Here is a 21,884-nt window from a genome sequence, read left to right on the forward strand (position 1 = left end):
CACAATGGCTTTGAAAAGCCTACATTTCTTTCACATTATCATAAGATCCACACAATAGTTCTCACAATCTTACTCAAGAGCCATTCTGTCCCTTTGCACACTAAAGGCACACATTTCTTCTTTTAAAGTAACCAGAAAGTCTACATCCCAGTCTGCAAATGAGGTCACAAAGAGATCAAAACCACAGAGCCCGCCTAATTGCCCTGTGCCTTTTCACTGAGAAGAAGTTAAAATAAAGTTCTGGTGATTTATTGAGTAAGCTCTTTCTTCAGACCCTGCTGGACTGCCAGTATGACTGGGCTGCTAATAAAACAGCAGGGCCTACTCTGGGGTTGGCGGGGGAGGAGAAAGGAGCATGGCGGGGGGGGTGAAGATATGGAGCGAGTTGACTGAGGGGCAAAAGAAGGGGTCACACTTGCAGCAGGTGGATGGTGCCAGTTTTAAGAACCAAATCCAACAGAAGCCAAATCTCAATCAACAAACTCTTGTGTTTTGACCAAAGGGCCAAAACCATAAAACAAAATAAGAATGATGGGCACCTGGCTGGCTCAGGTGGTAGATCATGCAATTCTCGATCTCGGAGTTGTGAGTTTGAGTCCCACACTGGGTATAGAGATTACTTAAAAATAAACTCTTTAAAAAAAATAAGAACTACCTCTTTGCTTATATTTGATTTAATATACCTTAGAGCTAATATTACAATGCCTTCAGAAAATGATGTGACATTCTAGGTGGTAATACTGAAGGAAACTAGCAAAAAGCAAAGGCAGAAAGCATTGTTTATGCATCCAAATTATATGTGCAGAATATATCACAGTCTTAAGAATTACAACAATCATAAAGATTTCTGAATCAGTGAAAAAAAATATGAATTATAGAACACGCAAAACATACCGTTTTTGTTTTCTAGTACACTCGGTACACTCTTTTTATTATTATTTTTTTAATGTTTATTTATTTTTTGAGGGAGAGAGAGACGGCGCATGAGCACGGGAGGGGCAGAGAGAGATGGAGACATAGAATCCGAAGCAGGCTCCAGGCTCCGAGCTGTCAGCACAGAGACCGACGCAGAGCTCAAACACATGAACCATGAGATCATGACCTGAGTCGAAGTCGGATGCTCAACTGACTGAGCCACCTAGGTGCCCTTACTCAGTACACTCTTAAAGCTTATAATAATAATAATAATAAAAAAAACCTGATGCAAAAATGGGCAAAAGATCTGAATAGACACTTCTGCAAGGAAGATACACAAAGGGCCAATAAGCACACAAAAAAGATGCTCGACACCATTAGTAATCAGGAAAATGCAAAATAAACCCACAGTAAAATACTACCTTTTGTCTACAAGGACAGCCATAATAAAAAAGATGGACAATAACATCTAAATGAAAAGTATGTGGGCAACATGGAACCCTCATACACTGCTGGTAGGCTTATAAAATGGCACAACTGCTTTTGGAAAATAGTTTGGCAGTAACTCAAAATGTTAAATATAGAGTTACCATATGACCCAGCAATTCCACTTCTAGGTATACAACCAACAGAAGTGAAAATTTATGATCACACAAAAACTTGTACAAGAATGTTTATAGCAGCATCATTCATAACAGCCCCAAGGTGGGAACAATCCAAATGAATACCAATTAGTGAATGGATAAATGAAACACGCTCTTATTCATAGAATGGCAATAAAAGGGGGGTGAAGTACTAACACATGCTACAGCATGGATGAACTTTCAAAACATAATACTATGTCAAAGAAGTCCATCACAAAGCCTACATATTTATGAGCCCATCTATATGAAATATCCAGAATGGACAAATCCGTAGTGACAAAGTAGATTAGTGGTTGCTAGGGCTGGGAGGAGTGGGGAGTGTGCTAATGTGTGTGGGGTTTCCTTCTGAAGTGACAAAAATGTTTCAGAATTAGTGATGACTACACAACCTTGTGAATATACGAAATACCACTGAACTGCACGTACCACTGAATGGTGAATTTTATGGTAGGTGAACTAAGCCTCAATTAAAAAAAATTAGGATACCATTTCACATCCACCTGATTGGGAAATCAGAACACTTCCATTCTGTAGGTGAGAATGTAACTTGTGAAATCAAGCTAATAAGGCTCTGGCATCATCTGGCACAGCTGAAGCTGCAGGTGCCTCTGACCCAGCAATCGGACGCTACACGCGGGCATGCGTGCACTAGGTTATCGCTAGAGGAAGGTTCAAAGCAGCACTGCTTCGGAACATCAACAAATTGGAAACAAAACTAAAGGCTTATCACCAGTAAAATGAACAAATCAATCATGGTATAGTCATAGAATAGAATTCTACAGACCAGTAAAAATCTATGAATTACAGCTACATGAAATCATGTGGACGGATGAAAAGAACATGATGTGGAGTGGAAAAAACCCCTATCTCTAAAGAATGCATCACTATGATCCCATTTACATAAAGGGGAGAAATAGGTAAAACTGAACAATAAATGGTTTCCAATTTATTATATGTTTGTATCTCTAAAAAAAGCAAGTGATGATAAAAAAGAAATTTAAGAGAATGGTTACATTTAAAGGGGCAGGGAAGGACACAGAATGGGCTTTAATTTTCTATGAGGAAGGTTTTAACAGGTCGGGGTTTGGCATTTAATCAGGGACAACGTGTGAAAGTGTTAATTAACATACCTGTGATATAACCTTCTAACGCCTTCGGCACCAGTGATTTAGCAAGTTTCAGATCCTCTAGAGAGCATTTGCCTGACTCCAGGCCAAAGGACATTCCCATCCGCTTCAGTACTTCTATGTCATCATGGATCTCAAAGGTGTTGTCAAAATTAAAAAGATATTCAAACCTGCATCAGAAAACAAAGTTAGAATGTGTTTCAGTGGCATAGAGGACATCTGCACAGTGCTGTACTCTGTACATTATATAAAAGAATGAGGGCCTAAATTCATCCTCAGTACTCGAAACTTATCGTTCAGAGCAGTAAGAGTCATTCTGCTGTGTTCAGGGGAATGACATCTCAAATACGCCACTTGCCCAATTAAAACAACTTTCTTATGATAGACAATAGGAGTCCATAACCTTCAGCTCTCATTAAGCTGCTGCAAACAGGGGTCAGAAACTTTGGTCTAAATCTAGCACTATTCAAAGTTGCCTTCAGCTTTTTCAAAAAGGTAAAATAGTAAGAAAGCCTTTCCAGTTTAATATAAGACATCCCTACTATGAATTGGCCTATATTCGGTTTGAGAAAGAAAACCATTTTGAATGCTTACTTCATGTTCATGAATCAAGTGTTAGCTGTACCATACTTTAGACAAGTAATAAATGGAAGACTTTTAACAAACGAACCAAAACTCAAATCCTGTCTTAAGAGCCTAAGAAGTGAAATATCTTAAGGAAAAAGTACCACATAAATATATAGCACATTTCCCCAAATGTTCTTGAAAATTACCAAATCAGGAGGCCCGGCTACCTGATACATGCTTAAAAAAAAAAAAAAAAAAAAAAGGTTAATGTAGGAGAACACGGTCCTTTTGACTCCTGGGCTTGGCCCAAGGGCACCTTCACCTACAGGCCTCAACCCTACAGGGACAGAGTGCAGATGAAATGTTTTGGGACAATGGTGGGTTTATGCTGTCATAAAATTCTTAATTAAAATCATATGAAGGTAAAAATTATTTATGCTAGATTTTAGATCAGGGCAAAAATTACAATTGAAAGTAAAATGCCATGCTTAAATAATCTGAAGTATATAAAGCTGAATAAAGGACATTAACAAATTTTCATAAAAAAACCACAAAACACAGAAAGTCTTAAGTGTGTGCCTGTCATAGGGATGACCCTTGGCATAGGTTAAAAACAAATGGCTTTGTAAATTTAATCCCCTACATGAAAAAGCCTCCAGGCTAATTAAGGGGGAAAGACTGCATCATCAAAGTAACTGAAAGACAAGGCTTTAGGGACCTACCTTGAATAACAAGTTTCTACAAGCAGCTCAGAGCCTCTTCCCCTTACTCAGGGAAGGGCTGGGCAAAGGCAGGAGTCAGTAACCACCCACGGATGGAAATCTTACCAGGCCCTAGCCTGGGGTGAACAGAATCTATAATTCCCTGAGACCAATGGTTCCCAGATATTCCTGCTACCCTTTTTAGACTTAGAAGACTAAATGATGAAGAGAATTTAATAATCCCTCACAAAACAAGAGGTAACTGGAGAGAGGAAGTAGAATTCTAAGTTTGTTTCTCCTAAAAATATGTTAAACATTCTCTAGGAATCTCAGTTTTATGAGAATATGTTAACACAGTCCCTTTAGATGTAGGTGTTTGTGAAGATTTACAAGTGTGTGAATAACACCATCATGCACCATTTACTGAGCAGTGGGCTAGGTCCTTTAAGACTTTATCTACAACTTTTGAAAATCAGCAAGTTAAATATTGTAATTCTTACTTTTGTGGAAGAAGCACCAGATCTCAGAGAGTTTAAAAAACTGTAGCTAGAGGAAAGACTGAAAAATGGAGATTCTGACTTCATAGCCTACTGGGTGCCTATTTCTAATGGGGTCTAGGGTCTTAACTATCAAATACTTTTGAAATCCCTGCTCACTGTTTTTCTTCTTTTTCTTTTTGGTACCTTCTTATTTAAGTGACCTAGAATCTCTGTACACCATCAAGATAAACAGGGAAGCAACACTGCCCTAGAAAAGAGTGGTAAAGACAAGGCCAAGCCCAAGGGCAATGCTGTAGCTCAGAAGAGACCAGAGGTCCCAGTCTCCGCGGACAGTTTTGGGCCATGCCCCTGGTACTGATGTAATTACTGAGCCCTCTTTCGCTTTCAGATGAATCCCAATTTGGTCAATAAGTTACACACTGACTCCTTGTAACAGCAGCTAATATTTATAAAGGGCTTGCCTTGGGTCAGATCCTTTATAGACAACAAGGCCATCATGTGATAGAGGCCTTGGAATCATCCCCTTTAGTTCTTCAGAAAACTGCTCGGAAGCAGCTAAGTGGGGGGAGCCACAATCCACACTTGGATCTATCGCCCTCTACACCCTATTCCCTTCACTATCTCAGGACCCCAGTTGCAGCCTAAAGTCCACTACTTTTTCATGAAGGGTAAAATAAATTACAAACTAATTCTTAGCAGTACTTTCTAAAACTGCTACTTCTCACTTGCTATGGTAAGTATCATCAATCTTAGTTAAAACGTAAAAACATTACAAATAGAACTACCATACGATCCAGCAATTCCACTTCTGGGTATATATCTGAAGGAAATAAAATCACTTTTTCACAAAGACATCTGCACCCCCATGTTCACTGCAGAATTATTTACAATAGCCAAGAGACACAAACAACCTGTCCACTGACATACGAATAGATAGAGAAAATGTGGTGCATGCGGTGTGGCGGTGTATACATGAAATATTTGGCCATAAAAAAGAAGGAAATTCTACCATTTGCAACAATGTGGATGGACCTTGAGGCATTATGCTGACTGAAATAAGTCAGACAAAGAAAGACTGATACTGTATGATTTCACTTATGTATGGAATCTAAAAACCAAAAATGAACTCATAGATGCAGAGAACAGATTGGTGGTTGCCAGAGGCGGGGGTGGGAAGTGTGTGAAATAGCTGAAGGTGGTCAAAAGGTATAAACTTCTAGTTATAAAATAAATAAGAAAAAAAGAAAGCAGAGAATGCATCTAGCATTTTCATGTCCATTAATTAATAAACAGAAGCACACTCAACTACGATACAGCAAAACAAAGAAACAATTGCTTTAATGCCACACGCTCATGTACAGTATTTCTACAATAAACAAGGAAAGTGAATCACCAGTGACCTTACCTTGTCCCAGGCCCTCACGCATGGTCTACTTTCAGGCAGTTACTTGCCCAGAGTTAGCACATAAGCGTACATATGTGCACATCTTGCCTGGGCTCCAGGCTCTATTATGTATCTAGCATGGGCAGAACGGTGCCAGGCACATGAAAGGGCTGCAGAGAGTGAGTGAGGAAGAATGCTCCATGTCTGCAAAGGTGTTTCTCGTGCCCCAGGAAGTCAGCCTTGGAGGCCTCACATTAGGAAGTACACCCTTCTTTATGTCGCAAATGATGGGAATACATTACCAGGAGGCCGGCCCTACTCTCTTCCCCTAGTTCTCCACTCACTTGTCACTGGAGATGCTGCAATCTATGACTGTTTTCCTGCTTGTATTGATGATTATAAATGGCAGCTGAATGGTGGAGTTCAGAGCTGGAGGGCCCTGGTTCTGCTGTTCATTTTGCCGATTTCTCTGAACCAGGTTTTTGAAAGCGATTTGCTGTAATGATCAATAAAAAGAATATGGTCATTTGATGTGGATAAATGAGTTAGAATTAAGTGAATTAAAATAAATGCATTTAAGAAATAGTTTAAAATTAGAGTATTTAATAAGGCCTTCCACCTATGAGTTCATTAAAATTAAGTATTTAGGAAAGAAGATTAGAATGATCTAACTCAGATACATTTCAAGGGAAAATTACGTTTAAATGATGGTGAACATCATCCTAATGTAAATAATGGGGCCCATGGTTTCCACCATCCACAGAAACAGGATCTTACAAATCTGGGAGAGCCCCATAGCGCCTCCAACTCAGAGTGACGCAGAGAGAATGACGCCAAGTTGAACTTACACCTTCCATTTATCTAACACAGACTCTTGGGAGTTTAGGGTTCAATACAGCTTTTAGACAGTCTAGCTCAGGGATAAAGCCAACTATATAAAGCCACAGCATCCTTTCTTCACACGAAATCTATGGGACACCCACTATATAAAACCCACTATATAAAAGTAGCATTGCTCTGGCTGGTGCAGTGGGGCAGGGAGTCCAGAACTCAGCTGATCTCTGCCCCCGCTCACCCTTTAGGTTCCTAGGGTACCTCCACAGACTCCACATCCTCAGGGCACAGCTGGAATCTGGGTCAACCAGCTCCCCACCTGACATCTTCCAGATGAGAAAGTGAGGCTTAGCACTTATAAGATATATCAAGGCCTGAACCTTTATACTGAATCTTACTGCTACTTTTAATATAAGCATTACTTGCAAGTCAAAGAAATGAATGTCCATCCCACTCCCTTTTAATAAGGCAAATGTATCATAGAATTCCACAGCTAGAAAGACCACACAATTCAACTTTTCCATCTGATCGTGAAACAGAGTGGTTTTAAATGCTCCTAAAGTCAGATCCATTCATTCCATCAGTGTGTCCCATCTTCTCACCCAGTAGGGATGAATTTAAGGTACTTTCTATGTTTCAGCAATCTTATCCTAGGATTGTTGATCTTAGGTTTAGAGCCTTAACAAAAGTTTGATTAAGATTATTTTTATCTTAGGGGTGCCTGGGTGGCTCAGTCGGTTAAGCCTCTGACTTCGGCTCAGGCCACAATCTCATGGTTCCTGAGTTCGAGCCCCACGTCAGGCTCTGTGCGGACAGCTCAGAGCCTGGAGCCCGCTTCAGATTCTGTGTCTCCCTCTCTCTCTCTCTGCCCCTCCCCTGCTCATGCTCTGTCTCTCTCTCCCTCAAAAAATAAATACACATTAAAATATTAAAAAAAAAGAAAGGGAACATTTACTCTTAAAATGCACGAAACAGATGGGACACCAATTTATTCTAGCCCCAACAGTGTGTCCAAAAATCACTATCAATATCAACCACTATCAAAAAACTATCACTGTCAATACTATCAAATGTTACTTCGGTCATACCCCATTATTTTCTGCTGAAGAATGAGGGCTGTTTTGTATTTATTGCTTAATTTACTTAATGTCGAAAAGAATATGCTATTACTGTAAACCTGAGAAAAAGAATGAAATGTCTGCCCTTCCTCCAATGCCATCAAATGATGCTGTTTGGAAAAATTTCCCAGCAGTTGTGTGGCTTAAAGAAACTCCCATGGTCATGTGACTGCAGATACTTCTGGGGCTGGTTGAATGCAGTGTTTCATAAAGTGGATTATGAACGCATCAGGGATGTGGGACCCGATAGGGCAGCATCGGAGTGGCTGCTGCGCTGTGGGGCCATGGTGCGCTACCACAACCAGGAGAGGTGGCAGAAGGACTACAACCACCTCCCCACAGGACCTCTGGACAAGTACAAGATTCAGGCAATTGATGCCACCGACTCTTGTATCATGAGCATTGGGTTTGATTACATGGAGGGCCTACACCATGTTGAAAAAATAAGGCTACGCAAGTGTCATTATATCAAGGATGACTATTTGGAGAAACTTGGTAAACTTGAAAATTTACAAAAGAGCGTATTGGAAATAGAAATAATTTCATGTGTGAATGTCACAGACAAAGGCATCATTGCTTTATATCACTCAAGAAACCTGAAATATTTACTGTTAAGTGATCTTCCTGGAGTAAGAAAAAAAGAAAACCTTATCCGCGCCTTTAAGACAGCACTGCCTTCTCTGGAACTAAAATTAGACTTGAAGTAAAATAATCATATTCAAGAAGTATCGTATTTCAATATAAAGTATCATTTGAAATTGTTGATCCTAAACATCATAAATACTCTATAATCATCAACAGACCCTAAGGATATCCAATCATGACATTTCAGAAGCAGAGTCCATCATGTAGAAAATAAATATTCAGACATGACTCACTGAAGTTACTAAGTCGGAAGTAAAAATATATGTACATTAAATCCTTTTAGGAAAAATGGAAACAAGGTAGCAGTTTAATTCTAATATGTTCCTCATTTTATACAGAAATCAGTACAGTATGTAGATACTGACAGAGTTCTTTAAAGTGATTTAAATGTGCAACACAGATATTCTTTATTGTATTTTATCAGTAATTTATGTTAATGTTACATTTTACTTTAAAGCTATTGAAGCATGTTACTATAAATGTATATTTATGAAAAACTGAAAGCTAAGTTTCAGATTCATTGATGGATTATGAAAAGCAGTCATTGGTTGCTGAGGCATCCATATTGCTTCCCAGGATTTGCATTCATTTCTCATGATCCTACATTCCTTTGTTCTTTATAACCTACACCTTTCTCTGAACGAATAGTTTCTAATTTGTCTATTTTGTAAGCTTAGTCAGGTGTTTTATTAAAACTAGACATAAATATCTGGCTGAATTCAAATAGTTTTGCCAACTGCAGTAGAACAAAGGAAATAGTCATGAAGACCATACTTTTTGCTTAAATTAAAATATTGATTTAAACCAAAAATTTTGACATGCCAATTAGAAACTAATTTAAATTTCCCCATATATGTTGGGTACTGCTTCCTATGACTTCAAGGGACATCAAAAAGAAGTATAAACACAAAATTCAATTTATACTAGAAAGCAGTGATAAAGAATATCACAAATAGGTACAAACAGATCTTTATTTTCACCTGCCTGAAATGGCCCTGGTTCTATTATTGTTAATTATAGGCCAACTTGTCTGTAGATTTCTGTATGTCTGGTTCTTGAATATAAACTATAAGGTCTTGAATAGAACCTTAGCTGGAAATAATTTTAAAATAAACACTGTATGATGCAGAAAAAAAAAAAAAGAATGAAATGTTTGAATACTTCTGCCTAGATTCTCTTCCCTTCTACTAGAAAAAGCATCTCAGGAGATTCTCTCATACTTTGCCTAGCTTTGTGGCCCTAGTGCCACGGGAGGGTCTCAGTATAGGAGAGAATACAAACAGTAAGAAATAAGAGTTATTATGTATTTATCACTCACTGTTCATTGTTATGTACACTGAACAGCATCAGAGATTTTCCAGGTGAAGAGAGCAGTAATAACATACACAATGTTACTTTGATAGAAAAAAGAAGAATCAACTCCCATTTGTTTTGGACTGATTTCCTTATTTGTTGCCCTTTGATTGATTTCCTTCAGCCTTTTGTTCTTTTCCAGGCTCATTAACAGCAGTTTCAGAGGCTGAACAGTTTCAGGTGTGTTCAGACATTCATTTTGTTGTGCACTATTAGCAGGTCCTGGAAAAGGTTTCAGGGCTGGTAAGGACAGTTGTATGGATGAGAGCAGGATATCTGGATTACTTATAGGTGTAATTTACTCAGGCCATTCCTCTCCTACACTTCCAAGGATAAATGAGAGGTGGTGGCAGGTAAGTAGAACTTACCTGTGTCACGTGAGGTCAGTGAAGTGTGACATTAACTTCTTAAAAATCAAGCTAGCTTTGCCATGGCAAATTATTAATGTTCAGGCATGTGTTTAATTTACTTTCTATGACAACTTCATGAATGTCATTTGATGAAGGAGAGAAAAACAAAACACTAGCAGGAAATAAGCTGTATGTCTGTCTACCAGAAGACCAGATAGTACTTTTTCACTTGGGCACCTGGGTGGCTCAGTCGGTTAAGCGTCCGACTTCAGCTCAGGTCATGATCTCGCGGTCCGTGAGTTCAAGCCCCGCATCGGGCTCTGTGCTGACAGCTCAGAGCCTGGAGCCTGCTTCATATTCTGTGACTCCCTCTCTCTCTGCCCCTTCCCCCACTCACATTCTGTCTCTCTCTCAAAAATAAATAAACATTAAAAAAAATAGTGTTCACTGTACAAAGATAAGCAGACGAAAAAATATTCAACTTGATTCTTTTTATTTTTTTTTAAGTTTATTTATTTATTTTGAGAGAGAGACAACAAGCAGGGGAGGGCCAGAGAGAGAGTTCGGGGCTCAAACTCACAAACTGTGAGATCATGACCTGAGAGTAAGTCAGATTCCTAACCAACTGAGCCACCCAGGCACCCCTCAACTTCATTCTTTATGAAGGCTTTCTAGGGATGTAAATGTCCCACATACCTGAGGGTGATTGTGCCTAGTACCATTCTTACTGATAAATAGATAATTACAGGCATACTAAAAAAAAAGGTTTTTTTAGTAACATTATGTCAAAAAGCAAGCTCCAAAATGTTCCATGAAGGTTTTGAGGAAATCTAAAGAAGACATGGCACAGAGGTGAGAGACTGTGAGCTAGTGGGAAACAGTGCAGCGAGAGGGACAGCACAGGCAGTTGGGGAGAGAAAGTGACAGTGTGGGTTAGAAGCCAGTGCATGGCAGGCCAGATCTCAGAAGGCAGAATGCCACAAGGAGGAGCACAGGAATAAACCGTCAGCTTTCAAGTTTGTTTTTTATTTTCTTTTAAGCTGTAGAACACTCTCTTCAAATTTTTTTTTCAATAGATGAAATTTATTGTCAAATTGGTTTCCATACAACACCCAGTGCTCATCCCAAAAGGTGCCCTCCTCAATACCCATCACCCACCCTCCCCTCCCTCCCACCCCCCATCAACCTTCAGTTTGTTCTCAGTTTTTAAGAGTCTCTTATGCTTTGGCTCTCTCCCACTCTAACCTCTTTTTTTTTTCCTTCCCCTCCCCCATGAGTTTCTGTTAAGTTTCTCAGGATCCACATAAGAGTGAAAACATATGGTATCTGTCTTTCTCTGTATGGCTTATTTCACTTAGCATAACACTCTCCAGTTCCATCCACGTTGCTACAAAGGCCATATTTCATTCTTTCTCATGGCCACGTAGTACTCCATTGTGTATATAAACCACAATTTCTTTATCCATTCATCAGTGGATGGACATTTAGGCTCTTTCCATAATTTAGCTATTGTTGAGAGTGCTGCTATAAACATTGGGGTACAAGTGCCCCTATGCATCAGTACTCCTGTATCCCTTGGGTAAATTCCTAGCAGTGCTATTGCTGGGTCATAGGGTAGATCTATTTTAATTTTCTGAGGAACCTCCACACTGTTTTCCAGAGCGGCTGCACCAGTTTGCATTCCCACCAACTGTGCAAGAGGGTTCCCGTTTCTCCACATTCTCTCCAGCATCTATAGTCTCCTGATTTGTTCATTTTGGCCACTCTGACTGGCGTGAGGTGATATCTGAGTGTGGTTTTGATTTGTATTTCCCTGATGAGAAGCGACGTTGAGCATCTTTTCATGTGCCTGTTGGCCATCCGGATGTCTTCTTTAGAGAAGTGTTGATTCCTGTTTTCTGCCCATTTCTTCCCTGGGTTATTTGTTTTTCGGGTGTGGAGTTTGGTGAGCTCTTAATAGATTTTGGATATTAGCCCTTTGTCCGATATGTCATCTGCAAATATCTTTTCCCATTCCGTTGGTTGCCTTTTAGTTTTGTTGGTTGTTTCCTTTGCAGTGCAGAAGCTTTTTATCTTCATAAGGTCCAAGTAGTTCATTTTTGCCGTTAATTCCCTTGCCTTTAGGGATGTGTCAAGTAAGAAATTGCTACGGTTGAGGTCAGAGAGGTCTTTTCCTGCGTTCTCCTCTAGGGTTTTGATGGTTTCCTGTCTCATATTCAGGTCCTTTATCCATGTTGAGTTTATTTTTGTGAATGGTATAAGAAAGTTGTCTAGTTTCATTCTTCTGCATGTTGCTGTTCAGTTCTCCCAGCACCATTTGTTAAAGAGACTGTCTTTTTTCCATTGGGTGTTCTTTCCTGCTTTGTCAAAGATTAGTTGGCCATATGTTTGTTGGTCTAGTTCTAGGGTTTCTATTCTATTCTATTGGTCTATGTGTCTGTTTTTGTGCCAATACCATGCTGTCTTGATGATTACAGCTTTGTAGCAGAGGCTAAAATCTGGGATTGTGATGCCTCCTGCTTTGGTCTTCTTCTTCAAAATTACTTTGGCTATTCGGGGCCTTTTGTGGTTCCATATGAATTTTAGGATTGCTTGTTGTAGCTTCGAGAAGAATGCTGGTGCCATTTTGATTGGGATTGCATTGAATGTGTAGATAGCTTTGGGTAGTATTGACATTTTGACAATATTTCTTCTTCCAATCCATGAGCATGGAATGTTTTTCCATTTCTTTATATCTTCTTCAATTTCCTTCATAAGCTTTCTATAGTTTTCAGCATACAGATCTTTTACATCTTTGGTTAGATTTATCCCTAGGTATTTTATGCTTCTTGGTGCAACTGTGAATGGGATCAGTTTCTTTATTTGTCTTTCTGTTGCTTCATTATTAGTGTATAAGAATGCAAGTGATTTCTGTACATTGATTTTGTATCCTGCAACTTTGCAAAATTCATGTATCAGTTCTAGCAGACTTTTGGTGGAGTCTATCGGATTTTCCATGTATAATATTGTGTCATCTGCAAAAAGTGAAAGCTTGACTTCATCTTTGCAAATTTTGATGCCTTTGATTTCCTTTTGTTGTCTGATTGCTAATGCTAGAACTTCCAACACTATGTTAAACAACAGTGGTGAGAGTGGACCTCCCTGTCGTGTTCCTGATCTCAGGGAAAAAGCTCTCAGTTTTTCCCCATTGAGGATGATGTTAGCTGTGGGCTTTTCATAAATGGCTTTTATGATCTTTAAGTATGTTCCTTCTATCCCGAGCTTCTCGAGGGTTTTTATTAAGAAACATTGCTGAATTTTGTCAAATGCCTTTTCTGCATCGATTGACAGGATCATATGGTTCTTATCTTTTCTTTTATTAATGTGATGTATCACGTTGATTGATTTGCGAATGTTGAACCAGCCCTGCATCCCAGGAATGAATCCCACTTGATCATGGTGAATAATTCTTTTTATATGCCGTTGAATTCGATTTGCTAGTATCTTATTGAGAATTTTTGCATCCATATTCATCAGGGATATTGGCCTGTAGTTCTCTTTTTTTAATGGGTCTGTCTGATTTAGGAATGAAAGTAATACTGGCTTCATAGAATGAGTCTGGAAGTTTTTCTTCCCTTTCTATTTTTTGGAATAGCTTGAGAAGGATAGGTATTATCTCTGCTTTAAACGTCTGGTAGAACTCCCCTGGGAAGCCATCTGGTCCTGGACTCTTATTTGTTGGGAGATTTTTGATGACTGATTCAATTTCTTCGCTGGTTATGGGTCTGTTCAAGCTTTCTATTTTCTCCTGATTGAGTTTTGGAAGTGTGTGGGTGTTTAGGAATTTGTCCATTTCTTCCAGGTTGTCCAGTTTGTTGGCATATAATTTTTCATAGTATTCCCTAATAATTGCTTGTATTTCTGAGGGACTGGTTGTAATAGTTCCATTTTCATTCATGATTTTATCTATTTGGGTCCTCTCCCTTTTCTTTTTGAGAAGTCTGGCTAGAGGTCTGTCAATTTTATTTTTTCAAAAAACCAACTCTTGGTTTCGTTGATCTGCTCTACCGTTTTTTTAGATTCTATGTTTTTTATTTCTTCTCTGATCTTTATTATTTCTCTTCTTCTGCTGGGTTTGGAGTGTCTTTGCTGTTCTGCTTCTAGTTCCTTTAGGTGTGCTGTTAGATTTTGTATCTGGGATTTTTCTTGTTTCTTGAGATAGGCCTGGATTGCAATGTATTTTCCTCTCAGGACTGCCTTCGCTGCATCCCAAAGCGTTTGGATTGTTGTATTTTCATTTTCATTTGTTTCCATATATTTCTTAATTTATTCTCTAATTGCCTGGTTGACCCACTCATTCTTTAGTAGGGTGTTCTTTAACCTCCATGCTTTTGGAGGTTTTCCAGACTTTTTCTTGTGGTTGATTTCAAGCTTCATAGCATTGTGGTCTGAAAGTATGCATGGTATGATTTCAATTCTTGTATACTTATGAAGGGCTGTTTTGTGACCCAGTATGTGATCTATCTTGGAGAAGGTTCCATGTGCACTCAAGAAGAAAGTATATTCTGTTGCTTTGGGATGCAGAGTTCTAAATGTATCTGTCAAGTCCATGTGATCCAATATATCATTCAGGGCCCTTGTTTCTTTATTGACCGTGTGTCTAGATGATCTATCCATTTCTGTAAGTGGAGTGTTAAAGTCCCCTGCAATTACCAAATTCTTATCAATAAGGTTGCTTATGTTTGTGAGTAATTGTTTATTTTTGGGGGCTCCTGTATTCGGCGCATAGACATTTATAATTGTTAGCTCTTCCTGATGGATAGACCTTGTGATTATTATATAATGCCCTTCTTCATCTCTTGTTACAGCCTTTAATTTAAAGTCTAGTTTCTCTGATATAAGTATGGCTACTCCAGCTTTCTTTTGACTTCCAGTGGCATGATAAATAGTTCTCCATCCCCTCACTCTCAATCTGAAGGTGTCCTCAGGTCTAAAATGAGTCTCTTGTAGACAGCAAATAGATGGGTCTTGTTTTTTTATCCATTCTGATACCCTATGTCTTTTGGTTGGCGCATTCAGTCCATTTACATTCAGTGTTATTATAGAAAGATATGGGTTTAGAGCCATTGTGATGTCCGTAGGTTTCATGCTTGTAGCAATGTCTCTGGTACTTTGTCTCACAGGGTCCCCCTTAGGATCTCTTGTAGGGCTGGTTTAGTGGTGACGAGTTCCTTCAGTTTTTGTTTGTTTGGGAAGACCTTTATCTCTCCTTCTATTCTAAATGACAGACTTGTTGGATAAAGGATTCTCAGCTGCATATTTTTTCTGTTCATCACATGGAAGATTTCCTGCCATTCCTTTCTGGCCTGCCAAGTGTCAGTAGAGAGATCGGTCACGAGTCTTATAGATCTCCCTTTATATGTTAGAGCACATTTATCCCTAGTTGCTCTCAGAATTTTCTCTTTATCCTTGTATTTTGCCAGTTTCACTATGATATTGTCGTGCAGAAGATCGATTCAAGTTATGTCTGAAGGGATTTCTTTGTGCCTCTTGGATTTCAATGCCTTTTTCCTTCCCCAGATCAGGGAAGTTCTCAGCTATTATTTCTTCAAGTACACCTTCAGCACCTTTCCCTCTCTCTTCCTTCTCTGGAATCCCAATTATGCATAGATTATTTCTCTTTAGTGCATCACTTAGTTCTCTAATTTTCCCCTCATACTCCTGGATTTTTTAATCTTTTTCTCAGCTTCTTCTTTTTCCATAATTTTATCTTCTAGTTCACCTATTCTCCCCTCTGCCTCTTCAATCCGAGCCGTGGTTGTCTCCATTTTATTTTGCAGATCATTAATAGCATTTTTTTAGCTCCTCCTGGCTGTTCCTTAGTGCCTTAATCTCTGTAGCAATAGAATCTCTGCTGTCCTTTATACTGTTTTCAAGCCCAGTGATTAATTTTATGACTATTATTTTAAATTCACTTTCTGTTATATTGTTTAAATCCTTTTTGATCAGTTCATTAGCTGTCGTTATTTCCAGGATTTTTTTTGAGGAGAATTCTTCTGTTTTGTCATTTTGGATAGTCCCTGGAGTGATGCAGGACTGTGGGGCACTTCCCCTGTGCTGTCTTGAATAACTTCCATTGGTGGGCGGGGCCACAGTCAGACCTAATGTCTGCCCACAGCCCACCGCTGGGGCCACAGTCAGACTGGTGTGTGCCTTCTCTTCCCCTCTCCTAGGGGCGGGATTCACTGTGGGGTAGCATGGCCCATCTGGGCTACTTGCACACTGCCAGGTTTGTGGTGCTGGGGATCTGGCATATTAGCTGGGGTGGATGGGCAAGGTGCACAGGGGTAGGAGGGGCAGGCTCAGCTGGCTTTTCCTTCGGTGATCCGCTTTGGGAGGGGCCCTGCGGCACCGGGAGGGAGTGAGACCCGCCGCTGGAGGGATGGATCCGCAGAAGCACAGCTTCTGTGTTCGGTGTTTGTGCAGTGCAAGCAAGTTCCCTGGCAGGAACTGGTTCCCTTTGGGATTTTGGCTGGGGGATGGGCGAGGGAGGCGGCGCTGGCGAACGCCTTTGTTCCCCGCCAAGCTGCACTTTGTCATCCGGGGCTCAACAACTCTCCCTCCCATTGTCCTCCAGCCCTCCTGTTCTCTGAGCAGAGCTGTTAACTTATAACCTTCCAGATGTTAAGTCCCACTTGTCAGAACACACTCCATCCGGCCCCTCCGCCTTTGCAGGCCAGACTCGGGGGCTCTGCTTGGCTGGCGGGCTGCCCCTCCGTCCCGGCTCCCTCCCGCCAGTCCGTGGAGCGCGCACCGCCTCTCGGCCCTTCCTACCCTCTTCCGTGGACTCTCGTCTACGCTTGCCTCCGGAGAATCCGTTCTGCTAGTCTTCTGGCAATTTTCTGGGTTATTTAGGCAGGTGTGGGTGGAATCTAAGTGATCCGCAGGACGCAGTGAGCTCAGCGTCCTCCTATGCTGCCATCTTCCCAGAAGCCTCAAATTTTTTTTTTTTTTTAAATTTTTTTTTTTTTTCAACGTTTTTTATTTATTTTTGGATAGAGAGAGACAGAGCATGAACGGGGGAGGGGCAGAGAGAGAGGGAGACACAGAATCGGAAACAAGCTCCAGGCTCCGAGCCATCAGCCCAGAGCCTGACGCGGGGCTCGAACTCACGGACCGCGAGATCGTGACCTGGCTGAAGTCGGACGCTTAACCGACTGCGCCACCCAGGCGCCCCTCAAATTTTTTTTTAATGTTTGTTTATTTTTGAGAGAAAGAGAGAGAGTGTGAGCGGGGGAGGGGCGGAGAGAGAGGGAGAGAGAATCTGAAGCAGGCTCCAGGCTGTGAGCTGTCAGCACAGAGCCTGATGCAGGGCTCGAACTCACGAACTGTGAGATCCTGACCTGAGTGAAATCGGGCACTTAACCGACTGAGCCACCCAGGCGCTCCCAGAATACACTCTTCAAATATAACCTTATTTGGAAATCCCGTACGAAAAATACATAAAATGCTTGCTCCAGCACTAGCTCCTCAGGTAGGTCCAATGGGGTTCGGTGTGAAAAGCAGACAAGGAACAATAAGGAAGAAAGAAATGGCCTAATCAGGGTGGAAACATCACCTCTGGGGCTTGCTGTGTTTGGGCAATCTCTGCTCTGTCTGGGGCTATTCCTCTCCCGGACCTACTTCCTTTCCTATTTCCTTCTCAGATTACACATAGGCCCCTGCAAGGGCTCAACGGTCTTCTCTTGCTGCTCTCGTGTATCATGAACGTGAAACAAATGAACAAATATTAGCATCTAGAAAGTGAAAAACAAAAATGTGGAGTATTTAAAAATACCTAACCATATTCTGTCCATTAGACAAAGGGAGTGCTTTAGAAAAAAAACCTGCTACGATATTTGGTAACTTGTTACCTTTATTTCTGAAAAGTGGATTACATCAAAAATTAAATAGGATCTAACCGTTGTCAAATCAAAGTGGATTTTATGAGTGGTTGAAAACTCTTCATATACAGACAATTTGCTGATAAAAAAAAAAAAAAGCATAAAGACCCTCTGGGTCATTTTAAAAAGGGTTTCTGATTGCACTGAAAATGATCCCAGTGTACTACTCAAAGTGAATTTTCATAGCAACTGCAATTACCAAAAATAAAATTAAAAAAAAATTACATGTGATTCTACTTCACATGACTTTATACATTGGCTCTATTATATTGAAAAAAATTTCAAATTCCAGGCAATTATCCAAAACAGTATAAATATAGGGATCCTTATTACACTATAAAAGTTAACTTTCTTAAAAGAAAGGCATTTTAGCTTTTGGTATTTCTACGAAGCTTACTGAATCATTACATGTTATTCTATTATTTACAGATAATAAGTATGACAGGTGGATTTGATTATTTTACTCAAAGTGCCTGAAGTGTAAGCAGTCTTACTTCTTGACATTCCAAATCAGGGCTAACATGATAAACACACAGGAAAGGACTCCTGATACGGTTTCTGTTCAGAGTAAGAATAAGTATCAAAAGTAAACTGTTGCATATATAAGTCACACACAGGGCAGGTGAGCTGCCAGGGAGCCATGATGATGGTGAGAGGTGGAACCTTCATAAAGCTAGACCATGGAGATGGTGGTGAGCTCAGATGTGGAGGGGTTGCCCTAATGTGGTACCATCAGACACTACTCAAGGCACCCAAAGTATTAAACACTGACTCTAAAAGCAAGTAAGCAGAGCAGCAGAATACAGGCAGGGAAGAGAATGAAAACTATCCCGACATTTTTACCTGCAGGAGAAGTTCTTGCAGCTGGGCCCGCTTCTGCTTTATCCGTTCTATCCGCCTCTGCTTCTCGATCTTTAAAACATGGGTTATGAAAGAACATGAGCATACGTGGAGTATAAAGTACTGCCTACCTTTCAGTTATCTGAGTTATCAAGAATTTTCCTTCAACCTCCATCCATTTTAACTACCAATATCATTACTGAGGAGCAGGGTTAGGGTTAGGGTAAGCAAGTAGGCATGATAGCAGAATTGTGGCAACTATTATCTATAATGACATCCATCCACTTAACGAATACTTGGCATGCAGTACTTGTTGCTATTTGTTACTCAAGTTCTAATCAGAATAATAGCTAACATTTAGTGAATACTTACTCTAGGTGCCAGCAACTCAACCAAGCACTTTACACACATTATCTTAATTCATCTTCACAAAACCCTATGAAGTAAGAAGTACTGCGTTTTGCATGTAAAGAAACGGAGGTGTTGAGGGTTAAGGAACTGCCAAAGGTCACGTAGTTATTAAGTGGAAAGAGGCAGGATCTGAACCTAAGCCACCTGGTTCCAGAGACTCTATTATTAATTACTTTGCTACATTAGCCCCTAACCTAAAGAATCAGGGAAGATCTCATTTAAGATCGCAGTTTAACTGACTTTTAAGTGGGCATAGCTCCTAATACAGTTAGCCTGCATATTCAATACACAATTCCAACCTGTAGTAAGGAACATGCTTATGGGGCAAATTTCCCAGCTTCACACAACCATTATTTTCCTCACTCTTTCTGAATTTTCTCTCGGATGACTTCCTCACTGTGTCTTTGGGCAAAAGTCAATGACATCAAATATAACATTTTTCTTGTCTATTCCAACCATGTTTCCTTTTAAAAAAAAATTTATTTTTGAGAGAGAGAGAATGAATGAATGGGGGAGGGGCAGAGAGAGAGAGAGAGAGAGAGAGAGAGAGAGAGAGAGAGAGAGAGACAGGATCTGAAGTGGGCTCTGAGCTGACAGCAGAGAGCCCGACACAGGGCTCAAACTCCCAAAATGTGAGGTCATGTCCTGAGCCAAAGTTGGGTGCTCAATTGACTGAGCCACCCAGGTGCTCCCCACCTCCTCTTTTTTTAAATGACAAGCTTGTTTCTTATTTGCTCTGTATCTACTCTAGTATGCACCGGGAGCATCCTCTCATCCTCTAACCACTATACCACTTTCATCCTAAATTACTTAACATTCACTCGAAAATCTGTGTGGCTTTCCATATCTGAAAAGATGTTGTAGGACTTTGTATCTGTATCTACAGCTGGGACAGGCCATGCCAAGCGACTACCTGCCTCTCATGCCCCCCATCTAACACCAGGCCAAGATGTATCGATTCTACCTCTAAAACATTTCTCCAACTTCAGGCCACTGACTTGACTCAAAACATCTCCAATCCACCCCCTCAGTTTCCCTCCTCATCTTCCATCAGTTCAACTTCCATCAGTTCAACCCACCAGCAGGGTAATGCCTTAGAATGTGTCCTATCAGCCCTCTTTATAATTCTTCCCACTGCTTACAGGATCAAGTCCCAAAGCCTCCCACTTAGAAAGCTATCTCCTTTAGCCCTGCCTGCACTCTGCTCACACCCAGCTGTGAACAGCCCATGCGGGGCCTCTGGAAGGCCCTCCCTGCCCTAAGCCTCTGGGCAAACACCTACATCTCCCTCATAACTGAGCCCGGCGATTTTCTTCTTTCCTTGAAAAGCCCTCCATTATCTCCCTTTCCAGAGCATCTGTACATATGTCTTTCACAGGAGTAATCAATCAGTTTTGGTAACTCCTTTTGACTATTATTCCTTTTATCAGAATGAAAGCTCCTGGGGTCAGAGATTTTGTCTCATATAATCTTTGGGTAAACATGCAAGAACTGCTAAAAGATTTTTGCTTATTGAGTCTTTGTTATCAGCTTAATATTACTGGTAATAAAAATGATCCTCAGATTCCACTGCATGAGAAAGAGAAAGAGAGGTCATTTCCACTGTAGTGTATGTATAACATCCCATAACTTTTGATGAATGTCTAATTTCTCCATCTACAAGTATAATAATACCAAATAAGTTTTGACTTGCTGAGGGGAAAAAGGGATGGAGAAAAACATGAAACTGACCATATTTATTTCCAGAAACTATAGGTAACCTCAATTTATGGCCATGATAGTACAATTATGTCAAACCAATTTAAAATCAGTAGGTTGGGGCACATGCTCATATAGGACAGATTTTCTATAATGATTAAAGTTAATGGAATAAAAATGTTTCTGCAAACATCATCCCAAAATTCATGCAAGCTGAACACTGTATCCTTTGTGATAAAGATACCAATGAAATACCATCTGGTTGTTACTGATTCTAGGGTCAAAGATAAAAGTTTATTTATTTATTTATTTATTTTTCTTACTTTTTTTTTTTTTAATATATGAAATTTATTGTCAAATTGGTTTCCATACAACACCCAGTGCTCATCCCAAAAGGTGCCCTCTTCAATACTCATCACCCACTCTCCCCTCCCTCCCACCCCCCATCAGCCCTCAGTTTGCTCTCATTTTTTAAGAGTCTCTTATGCTTTGGCTCTCTCCCACTCTAACCTCTCTCTTTTTTTTTTCCTTCCCCTCCCCCATGGGTTCCTGTTAAGTTTCTCAGGATCCACATAAGAGCGAAACCATATGGTATCTGTCTTTCTCTGTATGGCTTATTTCACTTAGCGTAACACTCTCCAGTTCCATCCACGTTGCTACAAAGGGTCATATTTCATTCTTTCTCATTGCCACATAGTACTCCATTGGGTATATAAACCACAATTTCTTTATCCATTCATCAGTTGATGGACATTTAGGCTCTTTCCATCATTTGGCTATTGTTGAGAATGCTGCTATAAACATTGGGGTACAAGTGCCCCTATGCATCAAAGATAAAAGTTTAAACACAAGAAGTAAACAGCCAGTTTGATCCT

At 40.2% G+C, this 21,884-nt stretch overlaps 2 protein-coding genes across 9 annotated transcripts in view; one reads left to right on the top strand and one right to left on the bottom strand.

Moving 5' to 3' along the window:
• The window catches only part of TFDP2 (transcription factor Dp-2), a 183,555-nt gene that overhangs the window by 2,101 nt on the left and 159,570 nt on the right, over positions 1-21,884 (bottom strand). For all 8 annotated transcript variants that reach the window (XM_058730083.1, XM_058730082.1, XM_058730081.1 and 5 more), the window contains 3 exons: positions 18,904-18,972; positions 6,183-6,334; positions 2,690-2,856 (listed from right to left, as the gene is read on the bottom strand). In XM_058730083.1, coding sequence (XP_058586066.1) covers positions 2,690-2,856; positions 6,183-6,334; positions 18,904-18,972 — 388 coding nt within the window. The remainder of the gene's footprint in view (positions 1-2,689; positions 2,857-6,182; positions 6,335-18,903; positions 18,973-21,884) is intronic.
• Positions 7,854-8,938, top strand: LOC131511943 (ATP synthase subunit s, mitochondrial-like). The gene has a single exon (XM_058730089.1). It carries the CDS (start codon positions 7,862-7,864, stop codon positions 8,495-8,497), a length of 636 nt encoding a protein of 211 aa, XP_058586072.1. The 5' UTR covers positions 7,854-7,861; the 3' UTR covers positions 8,498-8,938.

Source organism: Neofelis nebulosa, chromosome 5, assembly GCF_028018385.1.
Source record: "Neofelis nebulosa isolate mNeoNeb1 chromosome 5, mNeoNeb1.pri, whole genome shotgun sequence".
Lineage (NCBI taxonomy): Eukaryota > Metazoa > Chordata > Mammalia > Carnivora > Felidae > Neofelis > Neofelis nebulosa.

Coding starts and splice junctions, on each gene's coding strand:
- LOC131511943 (XM_058730089.1), top strand. CDS start 7,862: ATGAAATGTCTGCCCTTCCTCCAATGCCATCAAATGATGCTGTTTGGA.